Source organism: Carcharodon carcharias, chromosome 14, assembly GCF_017639515.1.
Source record: "Carcharodon carcharias isolate sCarCar2 chromosome 14, sCarCar2.pri, whole genome shotgun sequence".
Classification (NCBI taxonomy): Eukaryota; Metazoa; Chordata; class Chondrichthyes; order Lamniformes; family Lamnidae; genus Carcharodon; species Carcharodon carcharias.
The window spans coordinates 8,842,639-8,864,135 of NC_054480.1; the positions used below are offsets into that span (position 1 = coordinate 8,842,639).

At 48.1% G+C, this 21,497-nt stretch overlaps 1 protein-coding gene across 1 annotated transcript in view; it reads left to right on the plus strand.

Annotated features, from left to right (window-relative positions):
- Positions 1–20,981, plus strand: part of psmf1 (proteasome inhibitor subunit 1) — a 187,014-nt gene extending 166,033 nt beyond the window's left edge. Inside the window, exon 7 of the mRNA XM_041203798.1 lies at positions 20,503–20,981. Within this exon, the coding sequence (XP_041059732.1) occupies positions 20,503–20,554 (52 nt within the window). The 3' untranslated portion in view covers positions 20,555–20,981. The remainder of the gene's footprint in view (positions 1–20,502) is intronic.
- The last annotated feature ends 516 nt before the right edge of the window (positions 20,982–21,497 follow it).

Sequence of the window (21,497 nt, forward strand, 5' to 3'; positions counted from 1 at the left end):
TATGGAGGAGAGAGAGAGAGAGAATGTGACATTGAGGAGAGAGAGAGAGAATGTGACATGGAGGAGAGAGAGAGAGAGAATGTGACATGGAGGAGAGAGAGATAGAATGTGACATGGAGGAGAGAGAGAGAGAGAGAGAATGTGACATGGAGGAGAGAGAGAGAGAGAATGTGACATGGAGGAGAGAGAGAGAGAGAGAGAATGTGACATGGAGGAGAGAGAGAGAGAGAATGTGACATTGAGGAGAGAGAGAGAGAATGTGACATGGAGGAGAGAGAGAGAGAGAATGTGACATGGAGGAGAGAGAGAGAGAATGTGACATGGAGGAGAGAGAGAGAGACAATGTGACATGGAGGAGAGAGAGAGAGTGAGAATGTGACATGGAGGAAAGAGAGAGAGAGAATGTGACATGGAGGAGAGAGAGAGAGAGAGAGAATGTGACATGGAGGAGAGAGAGAGAGAGAATGTGACATGGAGGAGAGAGAGAGAGAGAATGTGACATGGAGGAGAGAGAGAGAGAGAGAGAATGTGACATGGAGGAGAGAGAGAGAATGTGACATGGAGGAGAGAGAGAATGTGACATGGAGGAGAGAGAGGGGGAGAGAATGTGACATGGAGGAGAGAGAGAGGGAGAGAATGTGACATGGAGGAGAGAGAGAGAATGTGACATGGAGGAGAGAGAGAGAGAGAATGTGACATTGAGGAGAGAGAGAGAGAATGTGACATGGAGGAGAGAGAGAGAGAGAATGTGACATGGAGGAGAGAGAGAGAATGTGACATGGAGGAGAGAGAGAGAGACAATGTGACATGGAGGAGAGAGAGAGAGAGAGAATGTGACATGGAGGAGAGAGAGAGAGAGAATGTGACATGGAGGAGAGAGAGAGAGAGAATGTGACATGAAGGAGAGAGAGAGAGAGAATGTGACATGGAGGAGAGAGAGAGAGAATGTGACATGGAGGAGAGAGAGGGAGAGAATGTGACATGGAGGAGAGAGAGAGAATGTGACATGGAGGAGAGAGAGAGAATGTGACATGGAGGAGAGAGAGAGAATGTGACATGGAGGAGAGAGAGAGAGAGAATGTGACATGGAGGAGAGAGAGAGAGAGAATGTGACATGGAGGAGAGAGAGAGAGAGAATGTGACATGGAGGAGAGAGAGAGAGAGAATGTGACATGGAGGAGAGAGAGAGAGAGACTGTGACATGGAGGAGAGGGAGAGACTGTGACATGGAGGAGAGAGAGAGAGAGAGACTGTGACATGGAGGAGAGAGAGAGACTGTGACATGGAGGAGAGAGAGAGAGAGACTGTGACATGGAGGAGAGAGAGAGAGAGACTGTGACATGGAGGAGAGAGAGAGAGAGACTGTGACATGGAGGAGAGAGAGAGACTGTGTCATGGAGGAGAGAGAGAGACTGTGACATGGAGGAGAGAGAGAGACTGTGTCATGGAGGAGAGAGAGAGACTGTGTCATGGAGGAGAGAGAGAGAGACTGTGTCATGGAGGAGAGAGAGACTGTGACATGGAGGAGAGAGAGAGAGACTGTGACATGGAGGGAGAGAGAGACTGTGACATGGAGGAGAGAGAGACTGTGACATGGAGGAGAGAGAGAGAGAGACTGTGACATGGAGGAGAGAGAGAGAGACTGTGACATGGAGGAGAGAGAGAGAGAGACTGTGACATGGAGGAGAGAGAGAGAGACTGTGACATGGAGGGAGAGAGAGACTGTGACATGGAGGGAGAGAGAGACTAAAATGGAGGAGAGAGAGAGACTAAAATGGAGGAGAGAGAGAGAGAGACTGTGACATGGAGGAGAGAGAGAGACTAAAATGGAGGAGAGAGAGAGAGAGACTGTGACATGGAGGAGAGAGAGAGACTAAAATGGAGGAGAGAGAGAGAGAGACTGAGACATGGAGGAGAGAGAGAGACTGTGACATGGAGGAGAGAGAGCGACTGTGACATGGAGGAGAGAGAGAGACTGTGACATGGAGGAGAGAGAGAGACTGTAAAATGGAGGAGAGAGAGAGAGACTGTGACATGGAGGAGAGAGAGAGACTGTAAAATGGAGGAGAGAGAGAGACTGTGACATGGAGGAGAGAGAGAGACTGTGACATGGAGGAGAGAGAGAGACTGTGACATGGAGGAGAGAGAGAGACTGTGACATGGAGGAGAGAGAGCGACTGTGACATGGAGGAGAGAGAGAGACTGTGACATGGAGGAGAGAGAGAGAGAGAATGTGACATGGAGGAGAGAGAGAGAGAGAATGTGACATGGAAGAGAGAGAGAGAGAGAATGTGACATGGAGGAGAGAGAGAGAGAGACTGTGACATGGAGGAGAGAGAGAGAGAGAATGTGACATGGAAGAGAGAGAGAGAGAGAATGTGACATGGAGGAGAGAGAGAGAGAGACTGTAAAATGGAGGAGAGAGAGAGAGACTGTGACATGGAGGAGAGAGAGAGACTGTAAAATGGAGGAGAGAGAGAGAGACTGTGACATGGAGGAGAGAGAGAGACTGTGACATGGAGGAGAGAGAGAGACTGTGACATGGAGGAGAGAGAGAGACTGTGACATGGAGGAGAGAGAGAGACTGTGACATGGAGGAGAGAGAGAGAGAGAATGTGACATGGAGGAGAGAGAGAGAGAGAATGTGACATGGAAGAGAGAGAGAGAGAGAATGTGACATGGAGGAGAGAGAGAGAGAGACTGTGACATGGAGGAGAGAGAGGGAGAGACTGTGACATGGAGGAGAAAGGGAGAGAGACTGTGACATGGAGGAGAGAGAGAGACTGTGACATGGAGGAGAGAGAGAGAGAGACTGTGACATGGAGGAGAGAGAGAGAGAGACTGTGACATGGAGGAGAGAGAGAGAGAGACTGTGACATGGAGGAGAGAGAGAGACTGTGTCATGGAGGAGAGAGAGAGACTGTGACATGGAGGAGAGAGAGAGACTGTGTCATGGAGGAGAGAGAGAGAGACTGTGTCATGGAGGAGAGAGAGAGACTGTGTCATGGAGGAGAGAGAGAGACTGTGTCATGGAGGAGAGAGAGAGAGACTGTGACATGGAGGGAGAGAGAGACTGTGACATGGAGGAGAGAGAGACTGTGACATGGAGGGAGAGAGAGACTGTGACATGGAGGAGAGAGAGAGAGAGACTGTGACATGGAGGAGAGAGAGAGAGAGACTGTGACATGGAGGGAGAGAGAGACTGTGACATGGAGGGAGAGAGAGACTGTGACATGGAGGAGAGAGAGAGAGAGACTGTGACATGGAGGGAGAGAGAGACTGTGACATGGAGGGAGAGAGAGACTAAAATGGAGGAGAGAGAGAGACTAAAATGGAGGAGAGAGAGAGAGAGACTGTGACATGGAGGAGACAGAGAGACTAAAATGGAGGAGAGAGAGAGAGAGACTGTGACATGGAGGAGAGAGAGAGACTAAAATGGAGGAGAGAGAGAGAGACTGTGACATGGAGGAGAGAGAGAGACTGTGACATGGAGGAGAGAGAGAGACTGTGACATGGAGGAGAGAGAGCGACTGTGACATGGAGGAGAGAGAGAGACTGTGACATGGAGGAGAGAGAGAGACTGTAAAATGGAGGAGAGAGAGAGAGACTGTGACATGGAGGAGAGAGAGAGACTGTAAAATGGAGGAGAGAGAGAGAGACTGTGACATGGAGGAGAGAGAGAGACTGTGACATGGAGGAGAGAGAGAGACTGTGACATGGAGGAGAGAGAGAGACTGTGACATGGAGGAGAGAGAGAGACTGTGACATGGAGGAGAGAGAGAGACTGTGACATGGAGGAGAGAGAGAGAGACTGTGACATGGAGGAGAGAGAGAGAGACTGTGACATGGAGGAGAGAGAGAGAGACTGTGACATGGAGGAGAGAGAGAGAGACTGTGACATGGAGGAGAGAGAGAGAGACTGTAAAAGGAGGAGAGAGAGAGAGACTGTAAAATGGAGGAGAGAGAGAGAGAGACTGTGACATGGAGGAGAGAGAGAGACTATAAAATGGAGGAGAGAGAGAGACTATAAAATGGAGGAGAGAGAGAGAGACTGTGACATGGAGGAGAGAGAGAGAGACTGTGACATGGAGGAGAGAGAGAGACTGTAAAATGCAGGAGAGAGAGACTGTGACATGGAGGAGAGAGAGAGACTGTGACATGGAGGAGAGAGAGAGACTGTGACATGGAGGAGAGAGAGAGAGAGACTGTGACATGGAGGAGAGAGAGAGAGACTGTGACATGGAGGAGAGAGAGAGAGACTGTGACATGGAGGAGAGAGAGAGAGACTGTGACATGGAGGAGAGAGAGAGACTGTGACATGGAGGAGAGGGAGATACTGTGACATGGAGGAGAGAGAGAGACTGTGACATGGAGGAGAGAGAGAGAGAGAGACTGTGACATGGAGGAGAGAGAGAGACTGTGACATGGAGGAGAGAGAGAGACTGTGACATGGAGGAGAGAGCGAGACTGTAAAATGGAGGAGAGCGAGACTGTAAAATGGAGGAGAGCGAGAGACTGTGACATGGAGGAGAGAGCGAGACTGTAAAATGGAGGAGAGCGAGACTGTAAAATGGAGGAGAGCGAGAGACTGTAAAATGGAGGAGAGCGAGAGACTGTAAAATGGTGCAGAGAGAGAGACTGTAAAATGGAGGAGAGAGAGAGACTAAAGTGGAGGAGAGAGAGAGACTGTAAAATGGAGGAGAGAGAGAGACTGTGACATGGAGGAGAGAGAGAGACTGTGACATGGAGGAGAGAGAGAGACTGTAAAATGGAGGAGAGAGCGAGACTGTGACATGGAGGAGAGAGAGAGACTGTGACATGGAGGAGAGAGAGAGACTGTGACATGGAGGAGAGAGCGAGACTGTAAAATGGAGGAGAGCGAGACTGTAAAATGGAGGAGAGAGCGAGACTGTGACATGGAGGAGAGAGAGAGAGAGAGACTGACATGGAGGAGAGAGAGAGAGAGACTGTGACATGGAGCAGAGAGAGAGAGAGACTGTGACATGGAGGAGAGAGAGAGAGAGAGACTGACATGGAGGAGAGAGAGAGAGAGACTGTGACATGGAGCAGAGAGAGAGAGAGACTGTGACATGGAGGAGAGAGAGAGACTGTGACATGGAGGAGAGAGAGAGAGAGACTGTGACATGGAGGAGAGAGAGAGAGAGACTGTGACATGGAGGAGAGAGAGAGACTGTGACATGGAGGAGAGAGAGAGACTGTGACATGGAGGAGAGAGAGAGACTGTGACATGGAGGAGAGAGAGAGACTGTGACATGGAGGAGAGAGAGAGACTGTGACATGGAGGAGAGAGAGAGACTGTGATATGGAGGAGAGAGAGAGACTGTGACATGGAGGAGAGAGAGAGAGACTGTGACATGGAGGGAGAGAGAGACTGTGACATGGAGGAGAGAGAGAGACTGTGACATGGAGGACAGAGAGAGACTGTGACATGGAGGAGCGAGAGAGACTGACATGGAGGAGAGAGAGAGACTGTGACATGGAGGAGAGAGAGAGACTGTGACATGGAGGAGAGAGAGAGAGACTGTGACATGGAGGAGAGAGAGACTGTGACATGGAGGAGAGAGAGAGACTGTGACATGGAGGAGAGAGAGACTGTGACATGGAGGAGAGAGAGAGACTGTGACATGGAGGAGAGAGAGAGACTGTGACATGGAGGAGAGAGAGAGACTGTGACATGGAGGAGAGAGAGAGAGAGACTGTGACATGGAGGAGAGAGAGAGAGAGACTGTGACATGGAGGAGAGAGAGAGAGAGACTGTGACATGGAGGAGAGAGAGAGAGAGACTGTGACATGGAGGAGAGAGAGAGAAACTGTGACATGGAGGAGAGAGAGAGACTGTAAAATGGAGGAGAGAGAGAGAGACTGTGACATGGAGGAGAGAGAGAGACTGTAAAATGGAGGAGAGAGAGAGAGAATGTGACATGGAGGAGAGAGAGAGAGAATGTGACATGGAGGAGAGAGAGAGAGAATGTGACATGGAGGAGAGAGGGAGAGAGAGAATGTGACATGGAGGAGAGAGGGAGAGAGAGAATGTGACATGGAGGAGAGAGGGAGAGAGAGAATGTGACATGGAGGAGAGAGGGAGAGAGAGAATGTGACATGGAGGAGAGAGGGAGAGAGAGAATGTGACATGGAGGAGAGAGGGAGAGAGAGAATGTGACATGGAGGAAAGAGAGAGAGAATGTGACATGGAGGAGAGAGAGTGAGAATGTGACATGGAGGAGAGAGAGTGAGAATGTGACATGGAGGAAAGAGAGAGAGAGAATGTGACATGGAGGAGAGAGAGAGAGAGAGAGAATGTGACATGGAGGAGAGAGAGAGAGAGAGAATGTGACATGGAGGAGAGAGAGAGAGAGAATGTGACATGGAGGAGAGAGAGAGAGAGAGAGAATGTGACATGGAGGAGAGAGAGAGAATGTGACATGGAGGAGAGAGAGAATGTGACATGGAGGAGAGAGAGGGGGAGAGAATGTGACATGGAGGAGAGAGAGAGGGAGAGAATGTGACATGGAGGAGAGAGAGAGAATGTGACATGGAGGGGAGAGAGAGAGAGAATGTGACATGGAGGAGAGAGAGAGAGAGAATGTGACATTGAGGAGAGAGAGAGAGAATGTGACATGGAGGAGAGAGAGAGACTGTGTCATGGAGGAGAGAGAGAGACTGTGACATGGAGGAGAGAGAGAGACTGTGTCATGGAGGAGAGAGAGAGACTGTGTCATGGAGGAGAGAGAGAGACTGTGTCATGGAGGAGAGAGAGAGACTGTGTCATGGAGGAGAGAGAGAGACTGTGTCATGGAGGAGAGAGAGAGAGACTGTGACATGGAGGAGAGAGAGAGAGACTGTGACATGGAGGGAGAGAGAGACTGTGACATGGAGGAGAGAGAGACTGTGACATGGAGGAGAGAGAGAGAGAGACTGTGACATGGAGGAGAGAGAGAGAGAGACTGTGACATGGAGGAGAGAGAGAGAGACTGTGACATGGAGGGAGAGAGAGACTAAAATGGAGGAGAGAGAGAGACTAAAATGGAGGAGAGAGAGAGAGAGACTGTGACATGGAGGAGAGAGAGAGACTAAAATGGAGGAGAGAGAGAGAGACTGTGACATGGAGGAGAGAGAGAGACTGTGACATGGAGGAGAGAGAGAGACTGTGACATGGAGGAGAGAGAGAGACTGTGACATGGAGGAGAGAGAGAGAGACTGTAAAAGGAGGAGAGAGAGAGACTGTAAAATGGAGGAGAGAGAGAGAGAGACTGTGACTTGGAGGAGAGAGAGAGAGACTGTGACATGGAGGAGAGAGAGAGACTGTGACATGGAGGAGAGAGAGAGACTGTGACATGGAGGAGAGAGAGAGAGACTGTGACATGGAGGAGAGAGAGAGACTGTAAAATGCAGGAGAGAGAGACTGTGACATGGAGGAGAGAGAGAGACTGTGACATGGAGGAGAGAGAGAGACTGTGACATGGAGGAGAGAGAGAGACTGTGACATGGAGGAGAGAGAGAGACTGTGACATGGAGGAGAGAGAGAGAGAGACTGTGACATGGAGGAGAGAGAGAGAGACTGTGACATGGAGGAGAGAGAGAGAGACTGTGACATGGAGGAGAGAGAGAGAGACTGTGACATGGAGGAGAGAGAGAGACTGTGACATGGAGGAGAGGGAGATACTGTGACATGGAGGAGAGAGAGAGACTGTGACATGGAGGAGAGAGAGAGAGAGAGACTGTGACATGGAGGAGAGAGAGAGACTGTGACATGGAGGAGAGAGAGAGACTGTAAAATGGAGGAGAGAGAGAGACTGTGACATGGAGGAGAGAGAGAGACTGTGACATGGAGGAGAGAGCGAGACTGTAAAATGGAGGAGAGCGAGACTGTAAAATGGAGGAGAGCGAGAGACTGTAAAATGGAGGAGAGCGAGAGACTGTAAAATGGTGGAGAGAGAGAGACTGTAAAATGGAGGAGAGAGAGAGACTAAAGTGGAGGAGAGAGAGAGACTGTGAAATGGAGGAGAGAGAGAGACTGTGACATGGAGGAGAGAGAGAGAGACTGTGACATGGAGGAGAGAGAGAGAGACTGACATGGAGGAGAGAGAGAGAGAGACTGTGACATGGAGCAGAGAGAGAGAGAGACTGTGACATGGAGGAGAGAGAGAGAGAGACTGTGACATGGAGGAGAGAGAGAGACTGTGACATGGAGGAGAGAGAGAGACTGTGACATGGAGGAGAGAGAGAGACTGTGACATGGAGGAGAGAGAGAGACTGTGACATGGAGGAGAGAGAGAGACTGTGACATGGAGGAGAGAGAGAGAGACTGTGACATGGAGGGAGAGAGAGACTGTGACATGGAGGAGAGAGAGAGACTGTGACATGGAGGACAGAGAGAGACTGTGACATGGAGGAGAGAGAGAGACTGACATGGAGGAGAGAGAGAGACTGTGACATGGAGGAGAGAGAGAGACTGTGACATGGAGGAGAGAGAGAGACTGTGACATGGAGGAGAGAGAGAGACTGTGACATGGAGGAGAGAGAGAGACTGTGACATGGAGGAGAGAGAGAGACTGTGACATGGAGGAGAGAGAGAGACTGTGACATGGAGGAGAGAGAGAGAGACTGTGACATGGAGGAGAGAGAGACTGTGACATGGAGGAGAGAGAGAGACTGTGACATGGAGGAGAGAGAGACTGTGACATGGAGGAGAGAGAGAGACTGTGACATGGAGGAGAGAGAGAGACTGTGACATGGAGGAGAGAGAGAGACTGTGACATGGAGGAGAGAGAGAGAGAGACTGTGACATGGAGGAGAGAGAGAGAGAGACTGTGACATGGAGGAGAGAGAGAGAGAGACTGTGACATGGAGGAGAGAGAGAGACTGTGACATGGAGGAGAGAGAGAGAAACTGTGACATGGAGGAGAGAGAGAGACTGTAAAATGGAGGAGAGAGAGAGACTGTAAAATGGAGGAGAGAGAGAGAAACTGTAAAATGGAGGAGAGAGAGAGACTGTAAAATGGAGGAGAGAGAGAGAGACTGTGACATGGAGGAGAGAGAGAGACTGTAAAATGGAGGAGAGAGAGAGAGACTGTGACATGGAGGAGAGAGAGAGACTGTAAAATGGAGGAGAGAGAGAGAGAATGTGACATGGAGGAGAGAGAGAGAGAATGTGACATGGAGGAGAGAGAGAGAGAATGTGACATGGAGGAGAGAGAGAGAGAATGTGACATGGAGGAGAGAGAGAGAGAATGTGACATGGAGGAGAGAGGGAGAGAGAGAATGTGACATGGAGGAGAGAGGGAGAGAGAGAATGTGACATGGAGGAGAGAGGGAGAGAGAGAATGTGACATGGAGGAGAGAGGGAGAGAGAGAATGTGACATGGAGGAGAGAGGGAGAGAGAGAATGTGACATGGAGGAGAGAGGGAGAGAGAGAATGTGACATGGAGGAAAGAGGGAGAGAGAGAATGTGACATGGAGGAGAGAGGGAGAGAGAGAATGTGACATGGAGGAGAGAGGGAGAGACAGAATGTGACATGGAGAGAGAGAGAGAGAATGTGACATGGAGGAGAGAGAGTGAGAATGTGACATGGAGGAAAGAGAGAGAGAGAATGTGACATGGAGGAGAGAGAGAGAGAGAGAGAATGTGACATGGAGGAGAGAGAGAGAGAGAATGTGACATGGAGGAGAGAGAGAGAGAGAATGTGACATGGAGGAGAGAGAGAGAGAGAGAGAATGTGACATGGAGGAGAGAGAGAGAATGTGACATGGAGGAGAGAGAGAATGTGACATGGAGGAGAGAGAGGGGGAGAGAATGTGACATGGAGGAGAGAGAGAGGGAGAGAATGTGACATGGAGGAGAGAGAGAGAATGTGACATGGAGGGGAGAGAGAGAGAGAATGTGACATGGAGGAGGGAGAGAGAGAGAATGTGACATTGAGGAGAGAGAGAGAGAATGTGACATGGAGGAGAGACAGAGAGAGAATGTGACATGGAGGAGAGAGAGAGAGAATGTGACATGGAGGAGAGAGAGAGAGACAATGTGACATGGAGGAGAGAGAGAGAGAGAGAATGTGACATGGAGGAGAGAGAGAGAGAGAATGTGACATTGAGGAGAGAGAGAGAGAATGTGACATGGAGGAGAGAGAGAGAGAATGTGACATGGAGGAGAGAGAGAGAATGTGACATGGAGGAGAGAGAGAGAGAATGTGACATGGAGGAGAGAGAGAGAGAATGTGACATGGAGGAGAGAGAGAGAGAATGTGACATGGAGGAGAGAGAGAGAGAATGTGACATGGAGGAGAGAGAGAGAATGTGACATGGAGGAGAGAGAGAGAGACTGTGACATGGAGGAGAGAGAGAGAGACTGTGACATGGAGGAGAGAGAGAGAGAATGTGACATGGAGGAGAGAGAGAGAGAATGTGACATGGAGGAGAGAGAGAGAGAATGTGACATGGAGGAGAGAGAGAGAGAATGTGACATGGAGGAGAGAGAGAGAATGTGACATGGAGGAGAGAGAGAGAGAATGTGACATGGAGGAGAGAGAGAGAGAATGTGACATGGAGGAGAGAGAGAGAGAATGTGACATGGAGGAGAGAGAGAGAGAATGTGACATGGAGGAGAGAGAGAGAGAATGTGACATGGAGGAGAGAGAGAGAGAATGTGACATGGAGGAGAGAGAGAGAGAATGTGACATGGAGGAGAGAGAGAGAGAATGTGACATGGAGGAGAGAGAGAGAGAATGTGACATGGAGGAGAGAGAGAGAGAATGTGACATGGAGGAGAGAGGGAGAGAATGTGACATGGAGGAGAGAGGAGAGAATGTGACATGGAGGAGAGAGAGAGAGAATGTGACATGGAGGAGAGAGAGAGAGAATGTGACATGGAGGAGAGAGAGAGAGAATGTGACATGGAGGAGAGAGAGAGAGAATGTGACATGGAGGAGAGAGAGAGAGAATGTGACATGGAGGAGAGAGAGAGAGAATGTGACATGGAGGAGAGAGAGAGAGAATGTGACATGGAGGAGAGAGAGAGAGAATGTGACATGGAGGAGAGAGAGAGAGAATGTGACATGGAGGAGAGAGAGAGAGAATGTGACATGGAGGAGAGAGAGAGAGAATGTGACATGGAGGAGAGAGAGAGAGAATGTGACATGGAGGAGAGAGGAGAGAGAATGTGACATGGAGGAGAGAGAGAGAGAATGTGACATGGAGGAGAGAGAGAGAATGTGACATGGAGGAGAGAGAGAGAGAATGTGACATGGAGGAGAGAGAGAGAGAATGTGACATGGAGGAGAGAGAGAGAGAATGTGACATGGAGGAGAGAGAGAGAGAATGTGACATGGAGGAGAGAGGAGAGAGAGAATGTGACATGGAGGAGAGAGGGAGAGAGAGAATGTGACATGGAGGAGAGAGGGAGAGAGAGAATGTGACATGGAGGAGAGAGGAGAGAGAGAATGTGACATGGAGGAGAGAGGAGAGACAGAATGTGACATGGAGGAGAGAGGGAGAGACAGAATGTGACATGGAGAGAGAGAGAGAGAATGTGACATGGAGGAGAGAGAGTGAGAATGTGACATGGAGGAAAGAGAGAGAGAGAATGTGACATGGAGGAGAGAGAGAGAGAGAGAGAATGTGACATGGAGGAGAGAGAGAGAGAATGTGACATGGAGGAGAGACAGAGAGAGAATGTGACATGGAGGAGAGAGAGAGAGAGAGAGAATGTGACATGGAGGAGAGAGAGAGAATGTGACATGGAGGAGAGAGAGAATGTGACATGGAGGAGAGAGAGGGGGAGAGAATGTGACATGGAGGAGAGAGAGAGGGAGAGAATGTGACATGGAGGAGAGAGAGAGAATGTGACATGGAGGGGAGAGAGAGAGAGAATGTGACATGGAGGAGAGAGAGAGAGAGAATGTGACATTGAGGAGAGAGAGAGAGAATGTGACATGGAGGAGAGAGAGAGAGAGAATGTGACATGGAGGAGAGAGAGATAGAATGTGACATGGAGGAGAGAGAGAGAGACAATGTGACATGGAGGAGAGAGAGAGAGAGAGAATGTGACATGGAGGAGAGAGAGAGAGAGAATGTGACATTGAGGAGAGAGAGAGAGAATGTGACATGGAGGAGAGAGAGAGAGAGAATGTGACATGGAGGAGAGAGAGAATGTGACATGGAGGAGATAGAGAGAGACAATGTGACATGGAGGAGAGAGAGAGAGTGAGAATGTGACATGGAGGAAAGAGAGAGAGAGAATGTGACATGGAGGAGAGAGAGAGAGAGAGAGAATGTGACATGGAGGAGAGAGAGAGAGAGAATGTGACATGGAGGAGAGAGAGAGAGAGAATGTGACATGGAGGAGAGAGAGAGAGAGAGAGAATGTGACATGGAGGAGAGAGAGAGAATGTGACATGGAGGAGAGAGAGAATGTGACATGGAGGAGAGAGAGTGGGAGAGAATGTGACATGGAGGAGAGAGAGAGGGAGAGAATGTGACATGGAGGAGAGAGAGAGAATGTGACATGGAGGGGAGAGAGAGAGAGAATGTGACATGGAGGAGAGAGAGAGAGAGAATGTGACATTGAGGAGAGAGAGAGAGAATGTGACATGGAGGAGAGAGAGAGAGAGAATGTGACATGGAGGAGAGAGAGAGAGCATGTGACATGGAGGAGAGAGAGAGAGACAATGTGACATGGAGGAGAGAGAGAGAGAGAGAATGTGACATGGAGGAGAGAGAGAGAGAGAATGTGACATGAAGGAGAGAGAGAGAGAGAATGTGACATGGAGGAGAGAGAGAGAGAATGTGACATGGAGGAGAGAGAGGGAGAGAATGTGACATGGAGGAGAGAGAGAGAATGTGACATGGAGGAGAGAGAGAGAATGTGACATGGAGGAGAGAGAGAGAGAGAATGTGACATGGAGGAGAGAGAGAGAGAGAATGTGACATGGAGGAGAGAGAGAGAGAGAATGTGACATGGAGGAGAGAGAGAGAGAGAATGTGACATGGAGGAGAGAGAGAGAGAGAATGTGACATGGAGGAGAGAGAGAGAGAATGTGACATGGAGGAGAGAGAGAGAGAATGTGACATGGAGGAGAGAGAGAGAGAGAATGTGACATGGAGGAGAGAGAGAGAGAGAATGTGACATGGAGGAGAGAGAGAGAGAGAATGTGACATGGAGGAGAGAGAGAGAGAGAGAATGTGACATGGAGGAGAGAGAGAGAGAGAACGTGACATGGAGGAGAGAGAGAGAGAGAACGTGACATGGAGGAGAGAGAGAGAGAGAACGTGACATGGAGGAGAGAGAGAGAGAGAACGTGACATGGAGGAGAGAGAGAGAGAGAACGTGACATGGAGGAGAGAGAGAGAGAGAACGTGACATGGAGGAGAGAGAGAGAGAGAACGTGACATGGAGGAGAGAGAGAGAGAGAACGTGACATGGAGGAGAGAGAGAGAGAGAACGTGACATGGAGGAGAGAGAGAGAGAGAATGTGACATGGAGGAGAGAGAATGTGACATGGAGGAGAGAGAATGTGACATGGAGGAGAGAGAATGTGACATGGAGGAGAGAGAATGTGACATGGAGGAGAGAGAATGTGACATGGAGGAGAGAGAATGTGACATGGAGGAGAGAGAATGTGACATGGAGGAGAGAGAATGTGACATGGAGGAGAGAGAATGTGACATGGAGGAGAGAGAATGTGACATGGAGGAGAGAGAATGTGACATGGAGGAGAGAGAATGTGACATGGAGGAGAGAGAATGTGACATGGAGGAGAGAGAATGTGACATGGAGGAGAGAGAATGTGACATGGAGGAGAGAGAATGTGACATGGAGGAGAGAGAATGTGACATGGAGGAGAGAGAATGTGACATGGAGGAGAGAGAGAGAGAGAGAATGTGACATGGAGGAGAGAGAGAGAGAGAGAATGTGACATGGAGGAGAGAGAGAGAGAATGTGACGTGGAGGAGAGAGAGAGAGAGAGAATGTGACGTGGAGGAGAGAGAGAGAGAATGTGACATGGAGGAGAGAGAGAGAGAGAGAATGTGACATGGTGGAGAGAGAGAGAGAGAATGTGACATGGTGGAGAGAGAGAGAGAATGTGACATGGAGGAGAGAGAGAGAAAGAGAGAGAATGTGACATGGAGGAGAGAGAAAGAGAGAGAATGTGACATGGAGGAGAGAGAGAGTAAGAGAGAGAATGTGACATGGAGGAGAGAGAAAGAGAGAGAATGTGACATGGAGGAGAGAGAGAGAGAGAATGTGACATGGAGGAGAGAGAGAGAGAGAGAATGTGACATGGGGGAGAGAGAGAGAGAGAATGTGACATGGAGGAGAGAGAGAGAGAGAATGTGACATGGAGGAGAGAGAGAGAGAATGTGACATGGAGGAGAGAGAGAGAGAATGTGACATGGAGGAGAGAGAGAGAGAATGTGACATGGAGGAGAGAGAGAGAGAATGTGACATGGAGGAGAGAGAGAGAGTGTGACATGGAGGAGAGAGAGAGAGAATGTGACATGGAGGAGAGAGAGAGAGAATGTGACATGGAGGAGAGAGAGAGAGAATGTGACATGGAGGAGAGAGAGAGTAGAATGTGACATAGAGGAGAGCTAGAGGCTATAAAATGGAGGAGGGAGAGAGGGACTGTTAAATGGGTGCGAGGGAGAGACTGTAAAATGGGGGAGAGAGCGATAGAGAGAACGTGACATGGAGGAGAGAGAGAGTGAGAGATTGAGCGTAACAGAGGAGAGAGACAGTGAGAGATTGAGCGTAACGGAGGAGAGAGGGAGGGAGGGAGGGAGAGATTGAGCGTAACAGAGAGGGAGAGATTGAGCGTAACGGAGGAGAGAGAGAGGGAGAGATTGAGCGTAACAGAGGAGAGAGAGATTGAGCGTAACAGAGGAGAGAGAGATTGAGCGTAATGGAGGCCGGAGAGAGAGATTGAGCGTAACGGAGGAGAGAGAGAGAGAGGGAGAGATTGAGCGTAACGGAGGAGAGAGAGGGAGAGATTGAGCGTAACGAAGGAGAGAGAGAGAAATTGAGCGTAATGGAGGCAAGAGTGAGAGATTGAGTGTGACGGAGGAGAGAGAGAGAGGGAGGGATTGAGCGTAATGGAGGCGAGAGAGATAGATTGAGCGTAACGGAGGCGAGAGAGTGAGATTGAGCGTAACGGAGGCGAGAGAGTGAGATTGAGCGTAACGGAGGCGAGAGAGAGAGATTGAGCGTAACGGAGGCGAGAGAGGGAGATTGAGCGTAACGGAGGAGAGAGGGAGAGATTGAGCGTAATGGAGGCCGGAGAGAGAGATTGAGCGTAACGGAGGAGAGAGAGAGAGAGGGAGAGATTGAGCGTAACGGAGGAGAGAGAGGGAGAGATTGAGCGTAACGAAGGAGAGAGAGAGAAATTGAGCGTAATGGAGGCAAGAGTGAGAGATTGAGTGTGACGGAGGAGAGAGAGAGAGGGAGGGATTGAGCGTAATGGAGGCGAGAGAGAGAGATTGAGCGTAACCGAGGCGAGAGAGTGAGATTGAGCGTAACGGAGGCGAGAGAGGGAGATTGAGCGTAACGGAGGAGAGAGAGAGAGATTGAGCGTAATGGAGGCCGGAGAGAGAGATTGAGCGTAACGGAGGAGAGAGAGAGAGAGGGAGAGATTGAGCGTAACGGAGGAGAGAGAGGGAGAGATTGAGCGTAACGAAGGAGAGAGAGAGAAATTGAGCGTAATGGAGGCAAGAGTGAGAGATTGAGTGTGACGGAGGAGAGAGAGAGAGGGAGGGATTGAGCGTAATGGAGGCGAGAGAGAGAGATTGAGCGTAACGGAGGCGAGAGAGTGAGATTGAGCGTAACGGAGGCGAGAGAGTGAGATTGAGCGTAACGGAGGCGAGAGAGAGAGATTGAGCGTAACGGAGGCGAGAGAGGGAGATTGAGCGTAACGGAGGAGAGAGGGAGAGATTGAGCGTAATGGAGGCGAGAGAGGGAGATTGAGCGTAACAGAGGCGAGAGGGAGGGAGAGATTGAGTGTAACGGAGGAGAGAGACAGAGGGAGAGATTGAGCGAAACGGAGGAGAGAGAGATGGGGAGATTGAGCGTAACGGAGGCGAGAGCGAGAGGGAGAGATTGAGCGTAACGGAGGCGAGAGCGAGAGGGAGAGATTGAGCGTAACGGAGGCGAGAGAGGGAGAGATTGAGCGTAACGGAGGCGAGAGAGAGGGAGAGATTGAGCGTAATGGAGGCGAGAGGGAGAGATTGAGCGTAATGGAGGCGAGAGGGAGAGATTGAGCGTAATGAAGGCGAGAGAGAGAGGGAGAGATTGAGCGTATTGGAGGAGAGAGAGAGGGAGAGATTGAGCGTAACGGAGGCGAGAGAGAGAGGGAGAGATTGAGCATAACGGAGGCGAGAGAGAGAGGGAGAGATTGAGCGTAACGGAGGCGAGAGAGAGGGAGAGATTGAGCGTAATGAAGGTGAGAGAGAGAGGGAGAGTTGAGCGTATTGGAGGAGAGAGAGAGGGAGAGATTGAGTGTATCGGAGGCGAGAGAGAGGGAGAGATTGAGTGTAACGGAGGTGTGGGAGAGATTGAGTGTAACGGAGAGAGTGAGAGGGAGAGATTGAGCGTAACGGAGTGCAAGTTTAAGTGAGGAGTGACAGAAATGGAGGAGAGAGTGATGGAAATGGAGGGGGGTCAAAGAGAGACAAGCGGAGGGAAATCAAAGGTAGAGAAAAGGAGGAGAGGTAAAGAGATAGAGAGAAGATAAAGTGGAGTAGAGGTAAATGGAAAGGGAGTAGATAAAGTGGAGGAGAGGTTAAGAGAGAGAGCTTAACATGGGGGAGAGGTAAAGAGAGTGATGGGGTGGAGAAGTATAGAGAGAGAGAAGATAAAGTGGAGAAATGGTAAAGAGAGAAGAGATAGTGGAGGAGAGGTAAAGAGTGAGAAATGGAGGAGAGAGGAGGAGGCAAGAGAGAGAAGTGGGGGAGAGGTAACGAGAGAAAAGATAAATTGGAGAAGCGATTGAGATGATTAAGTGGAGAGATAAAGAGAGAGAAGATAAAATGGAGGAGAGATAAAGGGAGAGAAGATAAAATGGAGAGACAAAGGGAGAGATAGATGATGAAGTGGAGGAGAGAAAGAGAACAGATAAAGTGAAGGATAAATATGAGCAAGAGAACGGAAGTAAAGAGGCATCAAAAATTGAAGGAGTACAGTAGTACTAAAGTAAAGGGAGGGTGTGACAGCCTGAAGTGAAAAAACTGAGGAAGAAAGAGTAAAGAATAGCCTAATGGAGAGAGAAGAATAAGAGGAAGTTGGGGGTTGGGCAGAGAAATCAAGGATGTCTAAATGATGTGGGTTCCAAGGGTTGTAAGAAGTGCAAAATAGACTCGGATTTGGACGTAGCATTTCATAAGATCATACAATGGTTACAGAACAGAGGGAAGCCTTCACTCCTTCACGTCTCTGCTGGCTGTAGCCCTCAATGTCTTTTCTCTTCAGATAATTATTCAATTCCCTTGTGAATGCCACGATTGAATCTGTCTCCACCACAGTCTCAAGCAGTGCGTTCCAGATCCTAACCGCTAACTGAATGACAAAGACTTTCCTCATTTGCCTCTGGTTCTTTTGCCAATCACCTTGAATCTGTGCCCTACTGCTAATAGGAACAGTTTCTCTCTACCTACTTTGTCCAGACCCCTCATGATTTTGAACATCTCTGTCAAATGTCTTCTCAACCTTCCCTCTAAAGGGAACAGTCCCAGCTTCTCCAATCTATCCATGTAACTGAAGTCCCTAATTTCTGGAACCATTCCCAATTCCAATTTTCTGAACCCTCACCAATGCTTTTACAGCCTTCCTAATGTGTGGTGTCCAAAATTGGACACACTACTCTAGTTGATGCTAAGCCAGTATTATACAGTTTCACTATAGTTTGCTTCCTTTTGTACTCTAGCCTTCTATCTATAAAGCCCAGGATCATATGCCTTATTAACCACTTACTCAACCTGTCCTGCAACCTTCACCGATTTGTGCGTAAATACTCCCAGGCATCTCTACTCCTGTACCCTTTTAGAAATTGTATCCTTTATTTCATTGCCTCTCCACATTCTGCCTCTCAAATTGTACAATTTCTCTACATTAAATTCCATTTTCTGCATGTTCTCTTGAGATCTATCACTACCTTCCTCACAGCTCACAATACTTCAAAGTTTGATATCAGCAGTAAATGTTGAGATTGTGTCCTGCACACCCAAATCAAGGTCATTAATATCGATCAAGAAAAATGGGAACCCCACTTTATACCTTCCTTCAGTCTGAAAAACAACTGCTCACCACTGGTGCCACTGCCACCACTGTCCCTTTTATTCCATGGGCTCTAACATTGCTGACAGCCTTGGTTAGTTGCAATTTATCAAATTTCTCCTGGAAGTTCATGTACAAAATATGAACCACATTACCTTCATCTCTCTGTTACCTCATCAAAAAACGCAATCAAAGTTAGTTAAACACAATTTTCCTTTAACAAGCATGTCCATAGCTAACGTAAATCTTACGATACTGTAATCACTGTTCCCTAAATATTCCCCTACTGACACTTGATTCACTTGATCACCTCATTCTACAGAAGCAAATCCGGCAATGCCTCTTTCCGGAAACATACTGATTTAGAAAATTCTCCTGAACACACTTCAGAAACACTCCCACCCCCTCACTTGCACTTTACACTATTATTCTCCAAGTCTATATTAGAAAAATAACCACCCCCCCCCCCCCCCCCCCCCCGCCATTATAACTACTCAGCAATTATTGCATGTCTCTGATCACCTTGCAAATTTATTCCTCTCTATCTGTTCCGCTGGATGCTAACCTATCAAATAAATCCAGTAATGTAATGATACCTCTTGCTTTTTAGCTCTAAGCAATTAGATTCTGTCCTTGATCCCTCTTGGTATCCACCTTCTCCAGCCCTGTAATGTTCTTAATCAACACTGCCTCCTCCTTTCTTTCCTTCACTACCTTTTGTAAACACCCTGGAATGTTTAGCAGCCAGTCTGACCTTTTTTTGAGCCAGGTCTCTGTGACACCATGTTTGACTTCGATAACTAAGTTCCACCTCACCATTCACAAAGCTTTCACACTCTGACATGAAACAAGTTCTGTAGGTGTGACTGCCACATTGGTTACCTGATGTTAGTCTCCTGGTAGGATCATGAACTGTCCAAATCAGAAGCCTGTTCATTTCGACAGTCGCGATGTAATTTCAATTTTTGTGTACAAAACACCTGCAGGATGCATTGAGCGCTTTTACATGAGACCCACTTGCCACCAGTTTCTACATTGGGTTAAAAATTGCTCTTAACATTGCCGGGGTGAATACTTTGGCTCAATAGCTTCAGTTAATAAAGGGAAGAATGCGCAATCATTTTAAGTGGGCTAAAACCTCTTAAAGGAATGAAGGAATGAGTTGCTGGTGAAACCTTTAAGCATTCAGGTGTTAGTGTTCAGACAGTCTATCTTTGATAGCAGTCAGGTTTTCCAATCTGGCTGCCCTGTGCACAGCTTGCAGCAATCCCAGTGGAAAATTTTGTAGGATTTGTACGTCTCCATCTTTTTCTGGAGCCCAGTGAATTCCCAGCTCTGTGTTGCTGTGTGCTGATAGAAGCATGGCACCAGTGCCTGCTGCTGATCACCCTGTGCCATCCATTTCAACATGGGTGTCAGTTACTGCAGTGAAACCAAAAGCTTTGCCTTTAAGCTGCTGTGGTGTTTGTCCTGGAGCAACCTATTGTTATCTGTTCAGCTTCACTTGGATTAATTTTCCCTATGAATCTAAATTTCCTTTAAACTTGCACTACTAAGATTGCCAAGTCTGATGGGACAGTATTCCTGGTTGTTATGAGACAGTGGTTTGGTAAACCTGAGTTATTTAAAATGTAGGTCATGACAGTTTAAAGTTTCCCTCTGGGATTTTTAATTGTTATGTTTGAGATGCAGCTCTAAATTCAGGAATCAGTCCACCAGTTCTCGAGATTTCACCCCACTTCTTGAATGCTCTATTCAAAAAATGCAAATGCACTCTACCTCTCTTACATCTCAAAACTAGTACATATCAAAGCACAGGGACTAGCTGTCTTTAATCCAGTTAAAACGCACCCACAGATTAAACCTGTATTTCAAAAGAAAAATATTTTCCAATAATATATACATTAATTGTTTCATGACACTGGTGGATTCACCACATGTCCAATTGCTTTGCCGGGTCAAATAGCTTTTTCCTCCCATTTCCCGATATTTTTATAATTAATAAATGAAAGCATTCAAAGGAAATGAAAAGCACCCTATATCCTTTTCAAGCATTGTTCTCAGCAGCGCCTAGATTAATCTTTTAATTCCTGAAGACTGCAGGACAATCCTGGAGGGATGGCAACCTTAAACATTACTTGTGTGATATGGTGGGAGGGGTGGGTGTTTGTGCTTAATGTCTGGATTTCTGAATGGTTACACGGTGTTTCTTTTTTTCCAGCCCCGATCCAGACCATCTTCCTCCTCCTGGATACGATGATTTGTTCATGTGATTTTTTTTTCCCTTCCCTTCGGCTCCCTGCTCCCTTAAAACAAGTTTAGCTATTAAAGAAAAAGCCCCAGATATAGATCACAACTTGAGGAATCCTGTGGGCTTCGCTTCTTTCGGTTAAATGAATATTTTATGAACTGTGTAACTTAGCCGCTTGCTCTGATGTGTTCCTAACTGAAGATCAGCAGCTTCAGCTGAACCAGTCTGCCTTTAGCAGTGGGGCGTAGTTGATGAACCAAACAAGTGAAACTCTTAAGAGCAGACCAAGTGCTTTATTGTCATGTATCTGATACATGCTTCCAGTGAGGACTTATAACCATTCTCTTGCACATTGTCACGGAGCTGTCACCATGCGATAGGCAGGTGACGTTGCATGAGAGGGTTTGAGTTAAGTGATCTTGTTAATAAACTGATATGTAAATGAAAAAGTAGTTTGATTGCAATCTGTCACGATACACTGGTTTCCTTACACTGTTCAGGTGTTTCATAGAGAATTGTTCATGAATTGATAAAATCTTACAGAACAGCAAGAGGCTATCTCGCCCGTTGTCTCTGTGTCAGCTCTTTCAATTGTTACCCATTTAGTCCCACTCCCCCTGCTATTTTCTGGTAGCCCTGCAAATCCTCAACCTTCAGGTATTGCCCTGGGAAGAAATTGCAAGTATTTATTTTCTTACTCTAGTGTATGTGCACCTCACCCTACTGAGCCAGACCCTGCTTTGGTTGACAACCACAGGCCTTTTTACTTCAAGTAGGCTGACAGTTCCTTTTCTCAATGTATTGTAATCATCAAAAGTCAGACCTCCTTTAACTGCTATCCCAGCAATTTCCTGTAGTTGGATTCCTACCCCACTCAATCGATAAGCTCAGCTTCGGAGGGAGAACGCTGAATATTGATCTCACTTACGACTCCAATTATTTTCATTTTCACTTAAAACTTAGAT